Here is a 24,307-nt window from a genome sequence, read left to right on the forward strand (position 1 = left end):
ATAATGCATAGATGGAGTTCCAGGGGACCGTGGGAGGGCATTTCGTATGGGTCATCGGCTGGTGTCTACATGAGTTTAATGTCTTACTGCTGCTCATACCCGCCAGATTCTAGGCATGTTGCATTGTTAGAGCATTAATCTCGCAGTCAATCTCATCCTGCATTGTGCTTCACACGTTCTGCTAGGAGAGGGTTACCATGCATTCCCGAAACTGGTCCGTCCGGAAGCGACGGCCAAAAGTGACGTCCATTGAGGCCTTGAGGTTGAATCCTTCATCGGTGACACGGATGACGACTTGGGTGTCGTTCTCCTGATTCGAAGTCTGTTCCTTGTGCGCCAATACTGGGACATCTCCAAGCAGCTCGAAGGGCATCTTCCGACATGGCCAAGACACGCCATGCCATGAGGATGTGGTGTGTTGCTGAATCGACTACCAGATCCTACCGCTCTGCAACGACGCGCTGCTCGCGTCCGCCGATGGCCTCTCACTACACCAACGATGTCCAGTGCTCCTTGGCGGTCAGCCCAGATAGAGAGCTGCGGAGCGTGCCCTGAGAACAGCATAGATGGTATGTGCGTAGTGGGCTCCCGACACGGGACGGCGTCCGCCGAGTATCTTGTCAGACTGTTGTCGGTAAGCACGTTGGTTTCGACAGAACACGAGACAGGCGCGCTATATAAAGACGGGAGCTTATCCACAACCGGAGTCGTTCCTTGCAATCTCCCGTCAGACGCTCAGCCTCCACTTTCCATCCACCTCCTCGACTTCATCTCTCCACCGCCTGTGCACAGCATCACGGTCGAGTGCGGCTACTTTCAGCCTTGACTGCGCAGGCGTACTTTCCTCCAGTGACTCGCCGCGCTAATATGCCACTTGTGGCGCGAACACGAGTGGGATTATCAAGTACTCGCTATCTAATGCCACTTCGGTCCACAGCAGCCATGACGGAGCCTATGTCGCGATAAAACCGTGAGACGGTCCAACAGCCGGCGCTTGCGTTTACATCCCAAGCGAGCAGCGTCTTCAGCTGTGCATTCAGCCGGACGACGAGTCAACGACCTTACCACGGGTAGGTGATGCCAAATGTTGGATCCAACCACATGCAGCCTAAGCTGGACGCGCTTCAAATGTCGAATGTGACCAATACGCTATCATCATCTTTTGAGGCCAGCGCTGCTACGACTGAACGACCGCTCCGTGGTTCGAGACTGGTTTAGCATGACAGGATGTTCACAAGGCACCATTGAGCAGTCCGATGAACGGAGAATAACATTCAAAGTGCACCTGGCTATAAGCATTGACTTCAGGCGAATTAGGTACACTGAGTCAAAGGCCTGGTTGTGGTTACTCCAACACATCGCCCCGTTGACCGCCGAACTCGATCGGGCCTCCAACAGCGACCTGAATGACAAGATGAAAGCATCAAGCCACGCTGTCAACGATTCCGCTCGCCAAAGATCGAGCACCCCAGGCTCGGAGAGCTCGCAATGTGCGCCAAGCCGTGGCAATGTTGGGTTTTCGTCAGTAGGACCATCTCGTGCCAAGCGGAGATCAGGTACAACTCAATGCAAGATCGGTCACAGCTGCACCTGGTTGATCCTTCTGCCATCAAGAACGTTGTTGACTTTTTTGGGCGCAGGCTACGTCTCACCATATCCTCCTCTACCTACACCCTCTGCATCATCACCTCCAGATGCGAGGCTCGGGTTACAGGCTCACAAGGCTCGGTGTTGTCTTCTCACCCATTGTTGTCATATACAACAACAGGAGCGAGCTCGCAGGACGAATCAGAGTCTGACTTGGTGAGTCGACACGGCTTCCCCTGCAATTTCTCGTGTGGTCATTGGTATCAACTGGTCGTTCAATGCTCGACACTACAAAACTCACAAAGTGTGCATGGGCTGCGCATTGGGTTATATTCCAGCCCACAACACGCCGCTCCAAGTTCGCTGCGAGCATATCTCTCCTGTCCCACGGCGGGGGAACATTACATCTAGCTTGGAGAACGGCTGAACTGGACAACACAAACATGGCATGCACTAACATTGCTCAACAACAGGCACAGAAGCTCGCACTCATCGAAGCTCTGAATGAACACCGGATCAACGCAATCGGAGAACTTCGTCGTGTTGAGCGGATGTTCGCCGCGCTAGGCTCCTCAGATCTCACGCAGCCCATGACCTCTGCCTGTAGGTCCCTCGAAGGATTGAAGAGGACGGCACGACGTCTGACTGTGACCAGGGATGTACTAGGTCAATTCGAACAGCCTACTCGTAGAACTGCGGACAATGACACGAGATCATCCTTTCAGGTCAGTACTATGTAATGCAAAACCATTACACACGCTGACGAAGTCGCAGCTCCGATTTTCTAGACGAAGCTAAACGCAGGGTATACCAGGATCCAGCATCGAATCGATCTTGAAACTACTGCTGGCTAGTACCCGCCAAGGTTCACACTGATCAGCTTCTTCCTGCGTATGCGCGAACACAGGCATCAAGACCCGAGATGTGAGCCCCGCAGCGCCTTGTGTACTGATCAGCGTGCTGATATGTCGTGCTTCTTACAGGTGGGGTGGGAAGAAGCCGTCCGAGCAGGCTGTGGAACAGCTTTCTTCTGCCTTTGTGCAAGAATGGTAAGCGCATCAGGGGCAGATAGCGACTGGGTGAAACGATCGCGGCTGACCTCCGAATCTGCAGGAGTGCGGCGCTGTCGCGCTTGTTGCGATATTGGGAGACACCGCCGATCAAGCCCATGTGATGGGGCGATTGATCACGAGTCAAGAGGTACGAGCTCGGAGTTTGGTTCCTTTCTCCAGAAGCTGGTCTTCTGACGGAGCGCTACGTTGTAATGCTGGATGTACGGGTTGATATTGGATCCCTTTGCATAGTCCGTTGACTCTTCGTTGACAAGTAGTGGCTTCTATGGCATCAGGCATGAAATTTGTCTTGCCTGCTTTTGATATCATGTGTCTAGGTATCATTGTGACAGCTTCCGGATGTTCTGTGGTCATGGCCAGTGACCAGCTCATCAACAGCTCGCTCAACCAAGCAGCATCCGTACAGGACCCAGCGACAGCCTTGTTGATATTCCGACCAGCTTCGGCGCTTTTCACGCCTCTTCGTCGTGGACGTCCAGCAGAGCTTCTCATCCCTCCACCTCGATCGATCTGTCGGCATCAGGCAGCCAGCCCTTAGGGCGCTCAGCACCTCTGACCACCAAGCCGTACCTGGAAGGAATCTATCAGTCGGCGATTCACAAGATAAGAAAACCAATAAGACTTACAACGACCGCTCAACCTTCTCCACACTCGTCTTCATCACATCCATCTTCTTCTCAGCCTCCTTAGCAAAAGGACCCTGTCCAGCATTGAGCGACTCAAGTGCCGACCGCAGAGCGCGAAGATCATGTAAGACATTTCGCTCGCTGACAGTGGAACCTGCATTCTCGGATGTAACACCAGGCAGGGCACCGCCTGTCGCCATGGTCGTAATAGCAAATCGCATCAGCTCACCCGTCATGTCGAAAATGCCAAGCAGATAGTCTTCTGCGCTCAGCTCTATACCCGGACCCTCCTTGTCTCGGGCCAGAAGTTGCGCCGAGGCGTCGTCGTATGTGAGGAGTGATGCTGTAGTCAAGTAATGCTCAAACGAAGCCGCTTCCATATACTCCTGCACCCCACCACTGATCTGTCGGGCATAACGCCACGCACTGAGGCCTCGGAGGTCTCCCGACACGGAAGCTAGTCGTTCGCCGATGACGTCGTAGTATTGCTTGTTGCCTTTGACGACGTGTTGGGGCAGAGGTTCGTTCAGCTTGCGGACTCGTTGCAGTGTGAAGATGATCTTTTTCGAGGCTGCTGTGATGTCTCGGGATGCTTTGATGATGCGTTCTCTGCGGTCGTGGTGTTCGTCTAGTTCGGCACGGAAGGCCTCGAACATGGGCATGAAGGGCGAGTGAGCGGAGCCCGTGTCTTTGGCCTCCATGTCAGCTCGGGATCGCTTGGCGCCCATAACACAGGAAAGTGGTTTAGACAATGTACATGTGTTGGATTGGCGAGAATATTGGTAGAAGGGTGAGGGAGGAAAGAATTGCTGAGTCATCTTCACGAGAAACAGCATCTGCGACGCGTCTACTGCTTCTCCTTGACATCACTTTCACCTCTACGGAACATACACAGAGCATCTATGAATGTCCATTCACGGTGCTCAGGCATTGTGCATGATCTTTGACGTGGATCTCCTCAATTGGATCTTCGTGTTTGTGGACCACTCGCCAGCTCCCAATCCCATACTTCTCCGCCGCCTTGCGAACTCCACGACCTCCTCCTCCGACAATCAGATTCCCTGGCCGATACGTGGCATCTGCCTCCATCCTCTTGATGACAGAGTGATGGACCTTACAATCTGCGCTCATGTCGCGCGTCTCTCCTCTTGGCAGTGGCCACGAAATCGCACGCCATGAGCCTGGACATCGTCAATGTTGGACCACAGGCATCCTGGTCCAGCAACTTACCATCTGGCTGGAGGTCCATTCTCTTGAAAGGCATGAACTCCATGAACCGCCATGCCGCGACTGATAGCCACCCAGCGCCGCCGCCGAAACGAAGCCAGTCGTGGACACGGCTCTGGGTCGAAAGACGATGAACCTCGCATGCGAATTCTTGCATCGAGGCAGTCTGCTGTTCGGGCGATGAGACACTCGGCACTTCCTGTCCTTTGATATGGATGACCGGCGCTTCTACTGCCAGGCTGGCGAGTGGCGGCTCAGGATCATGCATGAACAGCCTAGAGGCCTTCACCCGGATGGGATCGAAAGGCATGCCAGCATTCTGAGCCTCTCGTAGCATCCACATCAATGCAATGTCGCTGAGCCGCCGGTCCTCCCCAGGGCTCAACTTCCAGCCTCCTCCAATATCTCCATGCTGGCCTGCGAACCATACCTCGAGCACATTCTGGCGATCCTCGGGGTCTGCCTCCTCCGATCGGCCGTGGTCCCGCTTTCGCCGCGAAGGGATATTGTTGGAGTTGACGGAGACCTGAGATGCGCCTGGACTGACCGCACAGTCGGAACTCTCGTCGGCAGCCAGAGGCCTCCTGCGACGTAGAGTACGAAAGAGCGGCTGCGAATAGTGTGGTTTCTTGAAGCTAGGCCGTTTGGCGGAGCCATTCTCACCGTCTTGCTGACGATGATGCAGGTGCAAGTGGTCAGCAAGATATTCTCGATAACTTACTCCGTGGGAAGACTCGCGCATTTCCGAGATCAAGTCCTGTCGGAACCTGTGACCATCAGCCTACAAGAGTACATCTGGCAGGTCCAGAGACATACTTAGCACGTCTTTCATCGATCGAAACGGCATGACGTATCACGCGGGCTGTGGTCTTTGCCGTGTAACTGCAATCGCACTGTCAGTGCAGGCATGGGCTCGTTGGTAGGGCTCGAATACGGGAAGCGGGTTCGCGACATCCAGGCACTCTCAAATCGAGGCACACTATTGACACAGTCGAACAGTCCTTGCGGATTAGCGTGAGCCCAGAATTTCGTCACAACGGCACAGATAGCTTACCCAGGAACTCGATCCGGCAGACAGGTCTGCTGAAGGTCTCGCGGAACTTCTTCATGAAGTCGAATGTGTTCCTCTTCTTGGCTCTGTCTTCTGGAGACTCATCCCGCCTCATCTGCCTAGCGAGTTGCTGTCAGTCCGAGCGTATCCTGCTCAGGACGCTCATGCCAATTGGCGAAGGTCTTCCATGCTTGAACAGGCAGGTCAGCTGGGCTACATTCGTGTGTAGAGCATCAGAATCCACTGACCAAAACTCAGCATCTCTTCGTTGCCGGCACTTAGCAGACCAACATAGTCAAGCATTTGTGCAAGGAACCGAGCAGTATACGCGCCTTTCCCGGTCAGTACGCCTGGCAATACTCCATGGTAGGTGGTTACCTCGCGAGAATCCTGCGAATCACAAGTCAGCATCGGTCCTGTCTACTAAGCTCCGGGTGGTATACCGAAGAAGTATATGGCATCTCCATCGTCGTAATGCTTCATTAAGAAGTGATAGCCTGCCATGACATGCTCACCAAAGCTGACACTTCGTCAGCATCCACTTCGCAGGCTTCGAATTATGGACTCGTCAACTTTCAGAGCCCTACCTCATGCCCAATGCCTGATCTTTGGCCTTTAGGTACCAAGACTTCATACGAGACTTTTGCGCTAGAGATCCCATTTTAAGTAACGTCCCGATCCCGGGTTGATAGTAATGGACTACGCCGCTCTGAGTACTCTGGCAGTCCATTAACCCGCGACAAGCACTCACACTGATTCGGGTCCTCTCGATCGAGCAGACTGAAGATCTTCACGACTGGAGAATCGGGTCAACGGTGCCCCAGTCGCTCTCATTGCAGGCTTACTGTTCGAGTCCCCTTCGTTGCCCTGGAATTTGTTGCCGGTCCCATCGAAACACAGGATCAAGGCTCTGGGCTTCCGGACTGGTCTAATGCCATACACTTGAGTGTTAGGTTCTGCCATAATGCGACTGCATTCATGCCCTTCGCGGTGAAGCGATTCGGTCTCATCAACACATCCGCCCCTCGTCCCCCGATGATGCTTTGGACGATCATCGATATGCGACCTACCTTGCACCGATGTCGCTGTGGACCGAGTATATCGGTGCTACACAGCACGAGTGTGCTGTCGAGGAGCAACATAAGCAGACCCGCTCGACGGCTGTCGACGAATCACTACTTGGTCCGCATTTGTCTTCGCAGGATCGCAGGATAGCTTTCCAATTGCCTGGTAAAGGTGTGTAGTCGGCATCTGATCATCGTCACCACTGATACTGATTGAGCACATGCGTGCACATTGGCAACACTTTCGGTTACGCCGCATGCATTGGGGTCCACTAATCTACTTGGTGTCTTACACTCGGATCCCGAGAATCAATGGACGCTTCCCGAGAGGCAGTACTGCAAGCAGGACGAGAATCAGCATGTACGAGTAGGTGCGCTCCGCGAGGTAAGCCGCACCAAGTACGATCAATGTACTAACAATTGGGAAGCACTTTAGACAGCCGAGATGCTTTTTGCAGTCTCGCATCCTCCAGATGTCGACAGCCGTTACGGACCGGACCTGATGAAGAGGCGGTCCGAAAAGTCTCCCTCAGGTAACGCTGTACTACACACGTTTCAAGCACGAACGGTAAGTGGCTAATCGGAGGCTTGCGTACTCCCTCTCTGCAGCCAGCCTCAACGATGTTCCCCGCTACAGGGACAGATGGGTGCACACCACAGTATGTATCTGATCATACGATGCCCAGTCTGAAGTCCTTGGACAGGTTCTCTGCGCACGACAGCTCTCCGACCGGCAACTATGTGTGCAATTGACAATGCATTGCTGACACCTTCGCGATGTACAAGACCACAGACACTCGATGGGTGAGCTGTCACTTCGAGCCTGCCGAACCTCTGCCCGCTCGGAGCTAACCATAAAGTATGCACTATCAGCAGTGTGGCCGACACGATCTGCCTCGTGCATATGCGCCTTGTCGCCAACCCACAGCAAGCATCGACCAGTTGTAGTCTGCAAAGTCCTAGATCGGAAAAGCGTGACAGCGGGTTCTGGTATCCGGCTCAGCAGCCCTTACGCTACCCGAATTCGACCCCCAACTATTGGTTGCAGCAGTGTTCGACATAGTTCGTTGGGCTTGGAGCTGCTGGACGATCACAGACTGCACACACGACACGAAAGTCTGCTTATTCGCACTTGCTGCCGACACGCTGCACTGCTTCACGCGGTGCCACGCCACGACATGCCATCTGCACGACCTCTTGACACCTGGTGGTCTTTGCTCTGCTTGGTCCACCAGCCATGTTCTGATTAGGAAAAAACAGCTGTAACACCAATGCAGCCAATGCATACCAGTACGTCCGAGGATGAGGGTTGCATCTGATCATGCCTCCATTGGCTGATCTGCTCGATGATGTGCGCCTCTCGTACGTCGTCCCTGCAGGCGGTGGGCATTGAGACGTGTTGAGCTTGAGCATTGACCAAAGATAATGGTGCTACAAGGTGCAAGCAATCGCACCCTCGCCACCACAGTGTGTGATTCTGGCGCTCATCAGCCTGTCTGCGACTGTACTATTGTGTGCCATCCTAATAGCAAATCAATAACTTCAAGTGTCAATTTTGCAGGACAGCACGCCCCATATCAGGCAGATACCGATCTTGCCGCAGACTTCCAACTCAATAACAGGCGATAGAAGGGAGGAGTAGGAAGGAAACTACACGGAATCTTAGTACGCATCCAATAGGGACATCTTACAATCGAGCGCCCTCGCAAAGCAGCAACGTATAATATACGCAACCATGGCGCCTGGAATCAAGTCAATCATTGGACACATCAAGAGGAAACCATCCTCGGCTCCTGATCGAAAATCAGGCAATGAGGCAGCCTCAGCTCCAAAGGTCGAGAAGACCTCGGTCCTGCACGATTTGACCCACCTCAACATGAAAGATGCGAAGACATTGGCATCAGCACTTCCTGCTCTGGCATCTGGTGATCCTCTGGACGACAAAGATCTGATGCTAGAGAATGGCGTTGCCATGCTGCAATCCCTCCCCGCGAACAGTGGTTTGTCTGCTGCTACCTCAGACGCCTTCATCAAAATGTTGTACCACGACCTACCGCATCCCTCTACAACAATGGCAGGACCAACGTCAAAGTACAGAAGACATGATGGCGGCAACAACAATCCATGGAATCCAGAGATGGGAAAGGCGGGCACTCCATACGCAAGGAACGTGCCTCCCAACAAACCAAAAGGACCCAATCTCCCAGATCCCGAACTCGTGTTTGAGCAGCTTATGAAGCGCAAGGGACCTTTCCGAGAGCATCCATCCGGTCTGAATCGCTTGTTCTTCTCCTTCGCAACAATCGTCATTCACGAGTGCTTTCAGACTAAGAGAAAAGAGCCATGGATCAACGAAACTTCAAGTTACGTGGACCTGAGTACTCTCTATGGTAACACGGAGAAAGAGCAGGTACGTGTACGTACCTACAACAACGGCTTGATATATCCGGATTCGATCGCATCTGAGCGTATCATGCTTATGCCGCCGGGTGTGGTGGCTTTACTGGTACTGTTCTCGAGAAACCACAACAGCATTGCCGAGTCCTTGCTGTCCATCAACGAGGAAGGCAAGTACAAGTACAAGCCTTGGGGAGAGCTCAGTAAGGAGGAACAGGTATGGTAAGTGAAGCCTCCACGATGAGAGTGATTGAATTCGCAACGTTCGCTGACACTAAGCTATCTGTACAGGCAAGACAACGACATCTTCCAAATAGCAAGAAACATCAATGTCGGCTTCTTCGCCACAGTCGTCCTCAAAGATTACGTCGCCGCCATCCTCAACACTCCACGAGCGAACTCCACTTGGTCACTCGACCTTGGCAAGGAAATCAAGAGTGCCGGACAACGAGTGGAGAGAGGCACCGGAAACGTCGTCTCCACCGAATTCGCCGTACTCTACCACTGGCATGCAGCTCTCAGCGCCGCAGATGACCAATGGATGGAGGCAGTGTTGCGCAAGCACGTACCTGAGCTCAAGGGCCTGGACCAGATGACGACCAAGCTGTTCTACGAAAGAGTCATGGGAGCAGAGGCAGAGCACTTGAACTCTCTCGAGCCACGGCAATGGACATTCGGCGGCCTGGAGCGTGACGCAACTGGACGATTCAACGATGTTCAACTTGGTGAGTTGATCAAAGACTGCGTCAACGAGCCAGCGCACGCTTTCGGAGCCCACGGAACACCAGAGTCCTTGAAAGTGGTAGATATTCTTGGTCAAATGCAGGCAAGGAACCAGTTCAACGTCTGCACGATGAACGAGTGAGTGGCCCCATGATACGCACAGAGAAGTCGTGCTAATGAAGTCCCAGATTCCGCAGTTACCTCAATCTCAAGGCATATGGTAGCTTCGAGGAGTGGAACCCAGACAAGGAAACCGCGCGTGCGGCAGAATTACTTTACGGCCACATCGACAACCTTGAGCTGTACCCTGGACTGATGGCCGAATGCACAAAGCCCGCGATGCCAGGTAGCGGTGTTTGCCCCGGCCAAACAACCGGTCGTGGTATCCTCGACGACGCAGTGGCCCTGGTACGTGGAGACCGCTACCTCTCCTACGACTTCAACAGCAACACCTTGTCGAACTGGGGTGTCAGCAAGCTTGGGGACATCCCAGGTGGAACTTACGGAGGAATGCTGCCACATCTCTTGTTCACCGGTCTTCCCAACTCTTTCACTGGAACGTCTCCGTACGCTCTGCTGCCTTTCTACACCCCAAAGGCTGTGAAGGAAATCTTGCAGGACAACAAAGCGATTGAGAAGTACGACTTGGTCCGACCGCCTCCAGATGGCACTGTCGTCGGTATTCACACTCGAACTGGTATCAAAGCCGTTCTAGAAGATGCCAACAGCTTCCGACCATTGTCCCTGCCATCCGTCGAACGACTGAGTACAGGACGTGAGTTCATGTTCGGCTTCCACGGATCTCAGAGCAACAAATCAACCACACTGCAGAAAATCTTCTTCGAAGATGGATTCGAGGAGAATGTCAGCAAGTTCTTCCAAACTACGACAGCACGCTTAATCCAGCAATGCTCACTCAAGTACTCTAGCGCTAAGCGCTCGATCGATGTCGTGCGAGACATCACCAACGTGGCGCCGATCATGTGGCTCGCAAATCGGTTTGCGATACCACTGAAGACCCCGGAGACTCCGAAGGGACTGGTCACGCTGCCTCGTTTATTCGACATGTACCTCGCCCTCTTCCTCTACTCCAGCTTCAACGTCCGAGCGGGCCGTGAGTGGAAGCTCAGAGAGAACGCCGAGTACGCCGTGTCCACACTGGGCGAGATCCACGAAGCTCACCTCAAGACTCAGCAAGGCGTCAAGGAGCACATCGTGGACTGGCTAGCTAAGGGCTCCGCGTACGAAGTCGGCCCAGATGCCGACCGCATCTACAAAGCTCTCCTGGCCACCAAGCAACCCATCCCCGAGCTTGCTGGCGACTGCTTAGGTATCGGCGCTACAGTGGCTGGCATCATCACCCAGCAAGCTTCGCTTCTCATCGACCTCTTCCTGCAGCCCAAGTACGCCGAGTCCAAGAAGCGAATCGTCCAGCTCGCGCACCTCAACGATGCAGCCTCGAACAAGGAGCTGCAAGGTTTCATCTTCGAGGGCATGCGCCACGCAAGCGTCGTTCCCGGCCTCCCCCTCGTAGCCAAGAAGGACGTCGTCGTCCAGGATGGCGAGCGCGGTCCCGTCAACGTGCGTGCGGACCAGAAGGTCCTCGTCGCAGCTTCGAAGGCTGCCATGGATCCTCTGGCGTTCCCTAACCCGGAGAAGCTGGACCCTCACCGGCCGTTTGAGTCGTATACGCTCCTGGGCCATGGACCGGGTGCGCGGGTTGTTGGACCGGCTATTGCTGGGATGCTTAAGGAGGTCTTTAAGCTGATCGATCTGAACCGCGCTGCTGGGCGGCTGGGACGGTTCAGCTTTTTGGAGTATAAGGTTGGAGGCGCGGAGATTAAGCATTATCTTGATGCCAACTCGTCGGAGTCGCCGATGCCGACGACGTTGACGCTTGAGTACTACGACAACGGTGCTTTGACCAATGGATTGGCGAACGGGACGACTAATGGTACGGCGATGGCAAATGGTACGAAGACGTACTAGAGCGGCGTGTTCTGGGCCGTTATGACTTGCTTTGTGGTCTGATCTGTATGTAGGTAATGCGTCGGTGCGGTGGTTGAGTGGTGGATGAATGCCCATGTTTCTCGAGGATCTTCTGTCGATAAAGATGACGAATGTTATGACCCATTCATCTACTCTCCCGTGGTATTCATAACCCCATCAAAAAACGCTCTGAGCATACCGCTCGTCTCTCCCGATAGAGGCATGATGGCACTGATATACTGATCAGGTCGCACGACAATCACACACCCTTTCTCTCGATCGATGCCGCGGGTCTTGTAAATCTCTCCAAAACCAAATCCGTAGCTTTCCTCGTCCGTAAACGCCTTCTCGTAATCCTGAATGCCGAGCTTTCCTTTACGTGGGAGCAGAATTTGCGGAAGGTCCGTGATGTTTAAGGTTTTGCGTGACTGTTGGAAGACGGCACGAACGTCTATGATCGAATCGATATCAGCGTTCGATGAGGTGTATCTGGGAATGATCTCCTTGTGGAGTGCATCGCAGAGCTTGGATATTGGGCTGGCGGGCGATGTAGGGGCAGACTTGTCACCGAACAGAATGATACGCCATCGCCCATCTGCTTTGAACTCATGGCCCAGGTGGATAGGCTTTGCATCTGCAACACGAAGGACCTGCACAGACTGGAACCTCGTCCCAATTTCAAATCCAGTAGCTAGCTCTTGCCATCGCGTATCCGCAGACGTGAGCGGACCAGGTTTATATTTCGTCTGGACACCTGCCATGAAGCGACCTTGCTGGGTGAAATAGTCCTGGAAGACTGCTGGATCGACGGAGTCCTTGTCGTCCTCACTGGCTTTCTCCTTAGGTTTCGCGGCGAACATTCGGGACATCTCACGGTCGAAATCGATGAGCATCCGGGCGATATCTTGTCTTTCCTCGCTGTACGTGTGTAGCAAGCTAGTCGGCGATGTGCCATGCAACACTGCGGCCAGCTTCCAGCCGAGATTGTAGCAATCGTTCATAGAAACGTTCATGCCTTGCCCAGCCTATTTGCGCGTCAGCGTATATCTGCGACATGACCGGGAAATCTGACCTTCGCGCTGTGGGTGTGGCATGCATCACCAGCGATGAACACACGAGGATCTCGCAGATGTCGCTCAGCTTTCGGCACATCATCGAAATGACCTGTAAGTCTTTGCCCTACTTCGTAGACACCTAAATAAAAGAGCATTAGCTATATGCAGTATGCGATACAACCCCAAGACCGGATGCCACGCTTGAGATGCAGCGCGCCTGGTCTGACACATGTGCCTTCCGCCCATCGTACTTACTCCAATAAGCAATCTCCCGCACATCAAACCTATAAGGCGCGAAAATCCGCTTCGCTCGATCTATCAGCACCTCAGCCGTGACATTCTTCGAAGAAACCCGTTCGCCGCTGCCCAGCTTGTCCAGCTCAATATAGAACCTAGCCAAATACCCGCCCTCTCGCGGAATGATGAGGATACTGCCATCGTTCGCAGAATGTATCGCTGTCTTCAGGCGGATATCAGGGAAGTCAGTCACTAACAAGGCGTCGAGTACGCCCCATACGCTGTTGGTGAAATCGCCCTTCATCTCGATGCCGATAGTCTGTCGAACACCGCTTCGAGCTCCATCGCAGCCTACAACGTATTTCGCTCGCACGTGTTCTTGTTGGCCTTTGTGTGCTTCGTCTAATCGTTCGACTGTGACGTTGATTGGGCCTGAGTCTTTGGGAATGTCCACATGTACCATTTTCCGGCTGTATGAAGGCTCTAGACGCGTCTGAGACCATTTCATACAGTCCAGCCATAGGTCATGCAGTCGAGCTTGGTTCAGTATGACATGTGGAAACTCGCTCAAGCCTTCTTCTGTATCTCGTATCCTGCCACTTCGCCGCAAGCCCTTGCCATCTTCGGTAGGTGACCAGAAAGTGGTCTGCACCGAAGTTCGTATCAGCTCTTGTCATTCCTCCCAGGCGTGTCCTCTCCTACCTCGTTGACCCAATACGCCTCTTTCAGGACTCGTTCGCTAAAGCCGAATGCCTCGAAGATCTCGATCGTTCTGCACTGGAGGCCGTCTGCCTGTCCTTGCTCAAGTCGCCCAGGTTTCGTCTCGATGATGCGCGTGGTGATGTCTGGGAATCGTGCGAGTTGAGCCCCTAGCAAGAGTCCTGCTGGCCCAGCTCCGATGATTAGTACATCCACCTCTTCGGGTAGGCTTGATTGGAAGTCAGGCTCGGCGCCGTTGTACTGCGTCACGAGCGGATCGCTCGAGCCTTGGAAGCCATCGACGTGGAATTGCATGCTGAAGTAGTAGAGGTTCCTGTGAGGTGGATCAAGGGCGGTGCAATGAGATCAACGAGACGACAAGAGAGACCTTCGCTACCTCATGTCAATTACGCGGCAGCAATGAACAAACCTAGTGGGCAACCAAGGCAATGTGACGCATGTAGGTATGCCGATATGCAAGTGTTGTGACCCGGACATCAGCACCGGCAGTGGGAGAAGTCGTCTTTGGAGGTGCGGGTCTGACCACACTTCCATGTCGTCGGTGCCGGCCATCTGAACGCGAAGACCAAGCCTTATGCAAGTTCTGAGAAGCATGTAAGATGGCAGTCTACTACGAAGAAGCATACGCGGCTCAGTTGCGGTGATTTCCCAAGATGCCAGCATGAGGCATCTTTGCACTTCTACACCTGAGTGCCTCGCCATCTAACACAAGGTCTACCTCTGATGGAAATACCTCATCGCTCCTCTACCCGGCCTATCCTGATCCCTCGACACCCTCAACGACTCTCCACTCCTCCTGTCACCATCACCATCACCAGCACTAGGCCGACGTCCTGTTACACTCCCAACCACACTCGGAGCGTATTTCTGAACCGCCGAACTCACAGCATTCGCATACGTCCCTCCTATCGGAAACAATCGACTAGCCTCCACATCCTTCGCCTTCCTCTCTCTCGCCGCGACCGCCTCGAGATCAGATACAGCGACCGAGTATGCCGGATTAGCAGGATCGCCCAGAGCAGGCGCTGCTCCGCCCGGTGGCTCTAATGGAATTCTCCTGGCGGCGGCGAGAAGCTCGCACATGAACTTGTTCCGGCGGGGATTGCGGAGCATCTCATTGGCGAAGTTTGACTTATGGCGGATCTCGACGCGCAGATCGAGTTGCTTGAGGTCACCGACGCCGCGCAGTTCAATGTCGAATTCTTGTTGGTAGTCGCGGCGGTTCTCGTCAGCTGCTACGAACTTCTGCAGTTCTCCTCTCAGAGCTAGGATATCTTCTTGAGTCGTGGTTGCGGCGACAGCAATTGTGAGACGTTCGCGCATAGCTTGGCTGCGGCTGATGTTCTCGATCCATAGCGAGTTTGCGATGTTGTGGGGGATTTGAAGGGTTGAGTTGGTATCGACCCTCCTGAAAACTGAGTACATCAAGCTGATTCGCTCGACGATGAGCTCTTGCTCGTTGATGTTGACCCGATCGCCGACGTCGTATGGATGCTTGAGAAAGAGGAAGATACAGCAGCTGAGAAACTCTGTCACCGTTCCGCCTATTGCGGAGGCAAGGCCCGTGAATGTCGTCCAGAGCTGAGTGGTCTTAGCCGCAAATGCTGGCGAGAAGAATGCCGCATAGATCAACGCGACGGCAGCCAGAACGACTGCAGAAAGTAGCCGGTCCAGGACGGCGATTGCTTGGCTGATATCGTGCATCGAGGTTGCCCTGTTCTTGCGATCTTGGCCAGCTTGGACGACGAGCATCTCCATTTCGTCCAGGCTTACGTCGCCATTGCCATCTCGATCTAGAAGGCCAAAGATCTCGTCTACTTTTTGGTTCTGCTGTTCGCCGAGAATCTCTACAAGGTCTTGTCTGTAGAGCACTTCCCTGCCTTCGCCAGCGAAGGACAGCCACAAACGTCGTGCCAAAGCTTTTGAGGAACGGGGCGATTCCAAGGCTTCGATGACAATCGCGTGTGCTGATGTGGTGCTGAAGACTTGCTTGCCGGCAATGTCGGAAGCCATCGCCCCAAATGCTCTGTCACGCGTGTCAAGTTTTGGGCAGATAGGAACCGCTTGGTACTATAGATGGTGACAACTTACGCTGTGACCTTGTCACGAACACGACCCATGTTGAAGACTTTCTGATTGACACCAGCCTTGGCCAACTGGTTGCGAACATCTGCCAGGGTGTTGCCCTGGATCTCGGCATCCTCTTCTTCGAATTCCCTGCAAAACTCTGGAAAGAGTGCTCGAGAAGCATCGTAGAGCAGGTCCAACAACTTTATTAGCTTCTTACTTTCCTGTCGAATAATACTGTGTTAGCCCTCCCACTTGAAGCTCTTCTCCTGCCTCAGCGCCCCATGTATGGCTTACACATACCTTGATCTTGTCGTGATACGTCTTCCTGTGATAGTTGATGCTGACCAGCTGAATCAAGGTCTTCTCCGCCAAGAATATCGCAGCGACAACGATACCAGCCTTGAACACAGTCTTGAGGGTATCGAGCCAATTCTTGGAGTTATGGCACTGATCCTTGTTCCATATGCAGATTGTTCCGGCTGTGGCATAGCTGACGATGGTCCAGAAGAATAGTGAGACTGGGATTTCAAGCGAGATCAATACGAGACTGTACTTGCGAATCCCACCACTGACTAGCCCACAAGTCGCCTCGAACACGAAAGGCAGACCATGGGCTATCAGCTTGCAGATCCAGAGCGACAACCACACAATCTCGATCCAGACGAAGAGACCGAGCAGGCGGATAGGACCAGCCTTGCTGTCCGCATACACCGTGGCTGTAAGGACTAGTGGTATCGACAAGAGAGCGGCGACCGGCAGGATGTATAGGGCATATCTTGTGATGATTGAGGCGCTGTGGATCTTGAACAAGACGTTCCCGATCTTGGTGAGGGCTGCGTACGGGTCAGCAAACACAGATCCTGACTCTCCATATCGAAGCAATGCATACCATCTTCTTCCCCAACGTACCCAGCAAGCTTCTCGCTGCTGTCTCCTGAAGATTTGGTCTTCAAGACCTTGTCAGACGTTTTTCTGAGTCCAAGGACCGGACGTGCACTCTTTTCTGACTGCACGTCGGTCACTGTCGCTCCTGCCGACTTTTTGCCGCTTTCTAGATCATATGAGCCCTGCGATGAGTTAAGGAAAGACATTGCCAATTCTCAGAACGTGGACTTTTAATAGAAAAGAGAGTGCCAGCCAGCAGCGTAATGAACGACGATGATATGTGCAGCCAGTGCACCAGATAGAGGATGTGGATGGAACGATCCTTACATTCGATGCTGGTCGAGGAATGGCGACGTCTAGACCAAAGGCATCTCTAACCGTGCGTGTTGACGCCCCTCAAGTGCCAGTGCGCGCAGGCGCGTTTCATCTCGCGCTGATGAGCCAAACAAATGCGATCGCTTGGCCAAGAAGGCTTGTTGCCAAACAAAAAGCAGCACGAAGGGTGTTAGCAATCATCTTGAAGGTGTACAACCTGCGGCATCTACCAGCAGGAAGAGTCCGTATGCAGTGGTCGAATCCAAATTGGTTGACAGGCCGGGTGTTCCCTGCTCGATCGACCTGTGCGATGGAACACGCACCAAGATATCAGTGCTACCTCAAGGCGATACGAAGCTGGTAGAGCGTTCTCGATGCCGGCATAGGGCATTGGTGTAGCGGACGCATTGAGGCAACTGCTGTTTACGCGTCAGCTAGCGACTGTGGACCGGGCAGTACGGTAGGCAATGGGCTTTGGCGATGTCGTGTTGAGGTGTTTCCCGCGAAGTGCTGAATTCGCCCGGTAGTGTCATTGACATGCTGAGTTTCGTCAGAGAAAAGCATCGTCTTCGACATTGAGTGAAGCAGGATGTCGATGGATTGGAGACGCAACATCGTGGTGGAGGAGTTTGCGGAGGTGGGGCTTGTGATAGTAGTGCAGGGGTACTCCTAGACTCCGAGGGAAGGGTCCATTGACCGCTGGCAAGCTAACGTAACCAAAATGCTCCAAACAACTTTTCGGTCTACTTGACCTTTTGCTTGTGACAACCAGTCTTCATAAGCTACAACATAGCTGGTCGCATACAGAATTACATTACACCCAACCAACGACTCGATCCGAAACACAACCATCTCAAACACCATGGCCACGTTGCAGGTGCCCATTCGGGGCAAGTCAGGAGCTGCACCCTCGACGAAAGCAGTCATATTGGTATAACACAGCGCCAATGGCACAGAGTACGGAGGTGTAGACATTTACATGTGTTCAGGTTGGCGGTCCTTCACGAGGAACACGATTCCGACCCCTCTCCCTCGACCTCCCCAAGGTACATACATAGAAGGAGATCTGCATACATTGGACAACGGACTGACTCGTAGTAGCCTCTCTTCGAGGTCGCGGGACACCCCATCATTGAGCACTGCTTCGCCGCCATCACACGAGTCCCAGAGATCCGCGAGGTCTTCATTGTCGGCTACTACGACGAGGGCGTCTTCCGCGACTTCATCAAGGACTGCGGCCGCACACACCCCCACATCAGCATCAAGTACCTGCGCGAATACCAGGCACTAGGTACTGCCGGCGGTCTCTACCACTTCCGCGATGCCATCCTCAAGGGCAGACCCGATCGCTTCTTCGTCCTCAACGCTGATGTCTGCTGCTCCTTCCCGCTGGAGCAGATGCTGAGATTGTTTGAAGAGAAGGACGCAGAGGCCGTGATTTTGGGCACACGAGTACCAAACGACGCAGCGACCAACTTCGGTTGCATAGTCAGCGATGCGCACAGCAAGCGTGTGCTGCATTACGTGGAGAAGCCAGAATCGCATATTTCGAACCTGATCAACTGCGGTGTATACCTCTTCGCGACAGAGGCCATCTTCCCAAGCATCAAGAGCGCGATCAAGAGACGGACAGACAGGCCACGATTGGTCTCATACCCATCCTCGGACGCTCTCGACTCGCAGTACCTCCCCGCAGCGAACGACGACGACGATGGTGGTGGAAAGAACGAGGTCATTCGACTCGAGCAGGACATCCTGTCAGACCTCGCAGATAGCAGACAATTCTACGTCTTGGAGACCAAGGACTTCTGGCGCCAAATCAAGACCGCCGGCTCCGCAGTGCCAGCAAATGCTCTCTACCTCATGAAGGCGTTCCAGACTCAATCCGAAGAACTCGCGAAGCCATCCGCCAACATCCTCCCACCAGTCTTCATTCACCCAACCGCACAAGTCGACCCCACCGCGAAGATTGGACCAAACGTCTCTATCGGACCTCGTGCAGTGATCGGCGCAGGCGCCAGAATCAAGGAGTCGATTGTCCTCGAGGACGCAGACATTCGTCACGACGCCTGCGTGCTGTACTCCATCATCGGCTGGGGCAGCCGCGTTGGCGCATGGGCACGCGTGGAAGGCACACCAACACCTGTCCGCGAGCACAGCACCAGCGTCGTCAAGAACGGCGTCAAGGTCCAGAGCATCACCATCCTCGGCAAGGAGTGCGCTGTGGGCGACGAAGTCCGCGTCCAGAACTGCGTCTGCTTGCCTTTCAAGGAGTTGAAGCGTGATGTGGCCAACGAGGTCATTATGTAGAGGATGCTTGAAGCATGATGCAAAAAGCGGGCGGGACTGCGATCAGCATTCCTGTCGAGATGCTAGTTTTGACGAAATAAGACATAGACAACATGCATCGTCTCGCACCGGCGAGCTAATAGAAACAATACCAACTCCGCTCAATCGAAATGTATTTCGTGGGTATCCTGATATGCGTCTAGAGTGGCGAATGCAGCTTGCTCTTCTAAGCATTCCATGCCTATGCAAGTGGTAGTCTGGCTTCTCATCAATCCTATCTCAAAGCAACAGCGTCTCGGAGCCGGTCAAATATGACGAGCCTCCGTCATCAGCGCTTCCATCACATGAGGTGTTGACGTTTTCGATGAACTCCTAGTCAATATCATCATCACCCCCCGAACCCTCCTTCGCAGGCTCCGATTTCGCATCTTCCGCCTTCGCCTCACCATCCTTGGGTAGTAGTGAGAAGATGACGACGAAAAGTGGCTCGTCCGTAGCTCGGTTTTTGAGTACGTATCTGAGCGAATGAGCACTTTTGTCAGCCCGTCAGTCGTTGAGTTTTGCGAAGCAAAGTACCAGACGCGGGCAGGTGATGTGTCCAAGTCACAATCGATGGGGGGGGAGGGAACTTACCGGAGTGGTTGGCCGTCCCAGTAGCTGATGATGGGGATTGTGATGCCAGGTATTAGGCTGAATCCTGGGAGGCGGAGGGCGAAGTCTGGAGTGGGTGGGATTAGTGAGTGGAATATGGTTGTTTTGGAGTCGGGGAAAGGCTCAGCATACCGTTGAAATCCAAATACGGATTAAAGAAATCATTCGAATACTCCCTCCCCTTCTCAAACGTAAACTCCCTCAAATGCGACTCCGTCAAAAAGAACTTCTGCCTCGCCGCCGAATCCACCGGCATTCCCACCTTCTCCCTCACCTCCTCCCCATCCCCATCCGCCCCCTCCTCAATCACCACCACCTCCTCATTCGCCCTCACCTCCTCAACCTTCTCCTGCTCTTTATCATCCTTCGGCCCCACGCGGAACTTGTTAATCGAGCTCAACAACGGACTATACAAATACGGCTCATCCGCCTGCACGTCGCCATACAGCCCCGGATCGACGAACCAGGTGGCGATCTTGAAGGCTTGGTTGAAGCCCGGGGGGAGCTTGTCGCGGATGGGGTGGTCGAAGTCGTTGCCGAGGACGAGGTCGTGGCCGTTGATGTTTTCCTTGGGGGTGAAGGTGAAGGCGAGGGAGTAGAGGTCATGTTTGTGGGTTTCGTGGGAGAAGTATGGGGAGGTTGAGGGGCTGCCTTGGGGGAGGCCGCGGTAGTTTTGGATGCGGAGGCGGAGAGAGGTTGTGAGTTGAGGTGAGGTGATTCGGGTGGGTTGTTCGCTGTTGGGGGAGATTTGCGTTTGGTCTGAGTAGTTGGGGCCGGCTGTGACCTTGAGGATGTATTTGTCTGCCATGATGGGGAGTAGCAGAGGAGGATTAGTGTTTGCAAGGTAGATTGTGTTTGTTGTAGCAATGATGCTGGAGATCGGCGCATGTGAAGAAGATGGTTCTGATGTCACTCTGCGGGACGGAGCTGAGCCCGCCAAAATTTTGGCAGGGATGTTAAGCATTAAGGGAACAACAAGGGTGTTAACTGAGCAGTCACGACAGAGCACAGTACAGCGTGATCGTCTGGATATAGCAGACAAATTACATGACCTTAGAAGGTGTCTGCTATTGTACAACACAGCCACTCATTGTATCCCAATTGTACGTTTTACAAGCGCCTGATCACATCGTTGAGCACCTCCTCAGTGTTTGCGCTACCGCCCATATCAGGGCTCAACAGCTTGCCATCTGCCAAGTTACCGTCTACTGCCTGATAGATCCTGGCAGCAGCTTCCTCCTGGTTCATGAACTCAAGCATGAGTGCAACACTTCTCAACGTCGCGATGGGGTTGGCAATGCCCTTGCCCTGGATGTCTGGAGCAGAGCCATGGCAGGGCTCACCAATCGCAAAGCCGTCACCGACGTTTGCTGAAGGCACGAGTCCGAGAGATCCTACCAACGCCGCCGCCAGATCCGAAAGGATGTCTCCGTAGAGGTTTGGTGCGACCACGACATCGTACGTGCCTGGCTCCCGGACAAGCTTGTATGCCATTGAGTCGACAATCTGCTCATCAATGATGACGCCCGCGTTCTTGAACTTGACCTCCTCCAACGCAGTACGTGCTGACTGACGGAACAGTCCATCCGTTTGCGACATGACGTTGCTCTTGTGTGTGATTGTGACCATCGACTTCCTGTTGTTCTCTCCCGTTGACTCACGAACACGCTGCCTCCGGATGGCGATCTCGCCAGCCATTGTTGCTATCCGTGATGAGGCATGCTTGTCGATACGCTTGATTGCTTCCGCAATGATATTGCCATTGGGTCCCTCGTATGTCTTCTCCTCTTTGACGTAGAGATCTTGAGTGTTCTCACGGACAATGACAATGTCGATGGGGTCTGGGAAGGCTGGTGTGGGCACGACAGACTTGACAGGTCGGACGTTGGCGTACAGGTCGAGCTTCTTGCGGAGGGCAACGATGGGGCTGCTGTAGCCTTTGGTAGGTGTTGTCGGCGAGCTACGAAGTCGAGTCATCAGTCAATGGGTTCTTTATATATGTTCACGTCGCGCACCGTCTACATGCTTCTCTTAGATCCGCGAGCAGAGCTGTTTGCCATACTTGCGATCCATAGCTTGTGTTTCCAAGCATCACCTTACCTTACAGCACCAAAGAGAGCACCATCGCACTCCTTCTTCAGCGTCTCGACCGTCTTATCAGGCAACGCTACGCCAGTCTTCTGGAATGTCTCGAAGCCAGCATCGAGGTCTACGAAGGAGAACTTGAGGCCAAGCGAGCTCGGTAATGCCTCAAGCAGGCGACGTCCAGCTGGAATGACCTCGCGACCAATGCCATCGCCTGCGATCAGGCCGATTCTCAATGTTTTGGAGGCCATTGTCGCGTGTCGCGTTTCGGTGTTATACGATGTTTGTTATCATGGAGCTCGGAAAAGTTCCAATGCTGGCACTGGAGCTGTCGCCGAGGTCGGCACTTGAGCGGCGGGATCTAAAATGTCACTCGGCTGCTCGAAGACGCTGTAAGAGTTTGTTGCGCGTTGTGCACAGTCGCACGTCGTGCACACCTCCACTAAACTTAGGCCTACTCAATCAAGTATCGACTAATGTCACCTAGGCAACAGTTGACTTTCATTGGGCTGTGCACGACGTGCGACTGTGCACGACGCGCAACAAACTCTTACGGCCACTTCTCGTATTTCGAAGCAGCCACGAATGAGTTAAACACTATGTAGAACTACAGGGCATCCATGGCCCTTGGCACAGAAGAGCTTCTACATACGACTGATGGCTGACTTGTCAGTACGACGCTGCGGTGCCACATAAGCAACACGCCGAGCACGAACAAGCCAGCCATGGAACACTTACACAATGGTCCTGCAGACACCAATCGCCTACCTTGGCTTGGTCTTCCTGTACGAGGCACAGCTCGTTCGGTAGCCTCGATTCAGCGCCAATTTGATGGATGCACGCGAGCACGTTTGCCCACGTAAGATCACATCAGCAGTACCTTGCAGCATCAACCGCAGTCAGCCCCAATTCTATGGCCAGGTGAGTAGGCTGTGTATAACATGGCTACCTTCGCGTGCTCTTGAATACACTGCTTGTCATCAGCTGAGCAGAATTGCGAATCTCGCAAGAGTATTGCACCATCCTCTGCTGCATGCCGCACACATGCATTATACTTGACACCGCAACTCTTACGACCACATTTTTACCGCCTACGAAGGAACATACACGACCACGCCAACATGTGGCCGTTCCGAGTCAGTCTCGTTATGGCACTGGCCGCTGGTCTTGGAACACATGCCACGGAACACCCAGTGCATCGCAGTCATCAGATGCCGATGGGAGGCAGCGACCAGCGACCGGCCAAGGTTGAGTACAGATGCTATGCCGGAGACTTGCAGAATTACCCGTCTCCAGCTGAGTGGCTATCCTGGGACATGCTCTGGGACCTCAACCGCGAACAGATTCTATCAAGCAACCGAGGTGACACATACTTGCAGCACTACGTCCAGGAAAGCATTCTCCAGGTTGCCAGAGATGCTGATGTGGATCCTCGCTTCATCTTAGCAGTGGTAATGCAAGAGTCGAAAGGCTTTGCGGACACTGAGTGTGTTGGCACTACACCACGATGCGGCATCATGCATGCTCCAAAGGGTAGCAGGTTTGACCAGTCGGACGCCAGATTTTCGGTCGAGAGAATGATCCGAGACGGAGTCCAAGGGACTGCGAAGAGAGGTCCTGGACTTGCTGACCTGCTGAAAGGCAGGCCGAGACTCGCAAACGTGCCGTCTGGGAACTGGTATGCGCTAGCCAGGGCGTACAATTCTGGTGCCGTAGGAAAATACCTGGACGTGGTCAGTCGCGGTCAGCCTGGCTATGTCAATGATATTGCCAACAGATTGCAGGGCTGGAATGGTTTGTGGACAGGGCACAAGACGTGTGGATGAGACCTGATGTTGCTCTTTCTGGACGACTGGCCTGGGCAACTACCTGGACATTTCAGCCCGAGACCTCCAACTCCTGGACCTACGGATTCCTATACCACTAGCTGGCTGCCTTCTTTGCCGGATGATACCCATTGCTATCACTTGCAGCAACCACATCGCCCTACACAGGTCTCTCGCCCTGCGACTCGGATCCCACAGACCTGAAGATAGAAGCCTCAGCATATGGCAGGATGTGCTCGCCGTAGCCAGGTACAAGATCCGTGGCAGACTTGCTGGTCTTCCACAGCTGAGCTCGATTGGCATAAATCTCTCATGGTGGAAAGAGGCAAGCAGCACACATCACTCGTGCGAAGTACAATACCTGCAATAGTCGCAACGTTCCGTCCAGCTTCTAGGATGCAGCATTCGTTTCTCGCCTCTTGATCAATCTGGACTGG

The 24,307-nt window shown here is 53.6% G+C and overlaps 11 protein-coding genes across 11 annotated transcripts; 5 read left to right on the forward strand and 6 right to left on the reverse strand.

The window, feature by feature from the left end:
• Positions 1 to 181: 181 nt before the first annotated feature.
• CLAFUR5_02112 (uncharacterized protein) lies at positions 182 to 373 on the reverse strand (the record flags this gene model as incomplete). The annotated part of the gene is made up of 1 exon (XM_047901260.1): positions 182 to 373. The coding sequence occupies one exon, from the start codon at positions 371 to 373 to the stop codon at positions 182 to 184; it is 192 nt and encodes a 63-aa protein (XP_047755247.1).
• Positions 374 to 2,030: 1,657 nt separating this feature from the next.
• On the forward strand, positions 2,031 to 2,253 carry CLAFUR5_02113 (uncharacterized protein; the record flags this gene model as incomplete). The annotated part of the gene is made up of 2 exons (XM_047901261.1): positions 2,031 to 2,190; positions 2,243 to 2,253. 2 exons carry the CDS (start codon positions 2,031 to 2,033, stop codon positions 2,251 to 2,253), a joined length of 171 nt encoding a protein of 56 aa, XP_047755248.1.
• Positions 2,254 to 3,148: 895 nt separating this feature from the next.
• Positions 3,149 to 4,014, reverse strand: CLAFUR5_02114 (Translin-associated protein X; the record flags this gene model as incomplete). Its single annotated transcript, XM_047901262.1, has 2 exons — positions 3,149 to 3,230; positions 3,287 to 4,014. 2 exons carry the CDS (start codon positions 4,012 to 4,014, stop codon positions 3,149 to 3,151), a joined length of 810 nt encoding a protein of 269 aa, XP_047755253.1.
• Positions 4,015 to 4,186: 172 nt separating this feature from the next.
• CLAFUR5_02115 (uncharacterized protein) lies at positions 4,187 to 6,225 on the reverse strand (the record flags this gene model as incomplete). The annotated part of the gene is made up of 9 exons (XM_047901263.1): positions 4,187 to 4,467; positions 4,517 to 5,280; positions 5,330 to 5,395; positions 5,448 to 5,514; positions 5,568 to 5,683; positions 5,782 to 5,896; positions 5,943 to 5,954; positions 6,008 to 6,084; positions 6,152 to 6,225. The coding sequence occupies 9 exons, from the start codon at positions 6,223 to 6,225 to the stop codon at positions 4,187 to 4,189; spliced, it is 1,572 nt and encodes a 523-aa protein (XP_047755254.1).
• Positions 6,226 to 6,643: 418 nt separating this feature from the next.
• On the forward strand, positions 6,644 to 7,381 carry CLAFUR5_02116 (uncharacterized protein; the record flags this gene model as incomplete). The annotated part of the gene is made up of 3 exons (XM_047901264.1): positions 6,644 to 6,800; positions 7,069 to 7,196; positions 7,238 to 7,381. The coding sequence occupies 3 exons, from the start codon at positions 6,644 to 6,646 to the stop codon at positions 7,379 to 7,381; spliced, it is 429 nt and encodes a 142-aa protein (XP_047755251.1).
• A 982-nt stretch (positions 7,382 to 8,363) lies between these two features.
• Positions 8,364 to 11,737, forward strand: CLAFUR5_02117 (Psi-producing oxygenase A; the record flags this gene model as incomplete). Its single annotated transcript, XM_047901265.1, has 3 exons — positions 8,364 to 9,247; positions 9,317 to 9,886; positions 9,937 to 11,737. 3 exons carry the CDS (start codon positions 8,364 to 8,366, stop codon positions 11,735 to 11,737), a joined length of 3,255 nt encoding a protein of 1,084 aa, XP_047755252.1.
• Positions 11,738 to 11,886: 149 nt separating this feature from the next.
• On the reverse strand, positions 11,887 to 16,910 carry CLAFUR5_02118 (3-hydroxybenzoate 4-monooxygenase; the record flags this gene model as incomplete). The annotated part of the gene is made up of 8 exons (XM_047901266.1): positions 11,887 to 12,762; positions 12,810 to 12,931; positions 13,048 to 13,675; positions 13,732 to 14,062; positions 14,483 to 15,775; positions 15,841 to 16,040; positions 16,120 to 16,652; positions 16,709 to 16,910. The coding sequence occupies 8 exons, from the start codon at positions 16,908 to 16,910 to the stop codon at positions 11,887 to 11,889; spliced, it is 4,185 nt and encodes a 1,394-aa protein (XP_047755245.1).
• A 971-nt stretch (positions 16,911 to 17,881) lies between these two features.
• On the forward strand, positions 17,882 to 19,329 carry CLAFUR5_02119 (putative mannose-1-phosphate guanyltransferase; the record flags this gene model as incomplete). Its single annotated transcript, XM_047901267.1, has 3 exons — positions 17,882 to 17,950; positions 18,009 to 18,065; positions 18,121 to 19,329. The coding sequence occupies 3 exons, from the start codon at positions 17,882 to 17,884 to the stop codon at positions 19,327 to 19,329; spliced, it is 1,335 nt and encodes a 444-aa protein (XP_047755246.1).
• A 351-nt stretch (positions 19,330 to 19,680) lies between these two features.
• Positions 19,681 to 20,767, reverse strand: CLAFUR5_02120 (uncharacterized protein; the record flags this gene model as incomplete). The annotated part of the gene is made up of 3 exons (XM_047901268.1): positions 19,681 to 19,840; positions 19,942 to 20,026; positions 20,092 to 20,767. The coding sequence occupies 3 exons, from the start codon at positions 20,765 to 20,767 to the stop codon at positions 19,681 to 19,683; spliced, it is 921 nt and encodes a 306-aa protein (XP_047756457.1).
• A 302-nt stretch (positions 20,768 to 21,069) lies between these two features.
• CLAFUR5_02121 (Homoisocitrate dehydrogenase) lies at positions 21,070 to 22,295 on the reverse strand (the record flags this gene model as incomplete). Its single annotated transcript, XM_047901269.1, has 2 exons — positions 21,070 to 21,919; positions 22,060 to 22,295. The coding sequence occupies 2 exons, from the start codon at positions 22,293 to 22,295 to the stop codon at positions 21,070 to 21,072; spliced, it is 1,086 nt and encodes a 361-aa protein (XP_047756456.1).
• Positions 22,296 to 23,165: 870 nt separating this feature from the next.
• On the forward strand, positions 23,166 to 23,870 carry CLAFUR5_02122 (uncharacterized protein; the record flags this gene model as incomplete). Its single annotated transcript, XM_047901270.1, has 1 exon — positions 23,166 to 23,870. One exon carries the CDS (start codon positions 23,166 to 23,168, stop codon positions 23,868 to 23,870), a length of 705 nt encoding a protein of 234 aa, XP_047756455.1.
• Between the last annotated feature and the right edge of the window lie 437 nt (positions 23,871 to 24,307).

The sequence above is a fragment of the Fulvia fulva genome, chromosome 1 (genome assembly GCF_020509005.1).
Source record: "Fulvia fulva chromosome 1, complete sequence".
In the NCBI taxonomy this organism is placed as follows: domain Eukaryota; kingdom Fungi; phylum Ascomycota; class Dothideomycetes; order Mycosphaerellales; family Mycosphaerellaceae; genus Fulvia; species Fulvia fulva.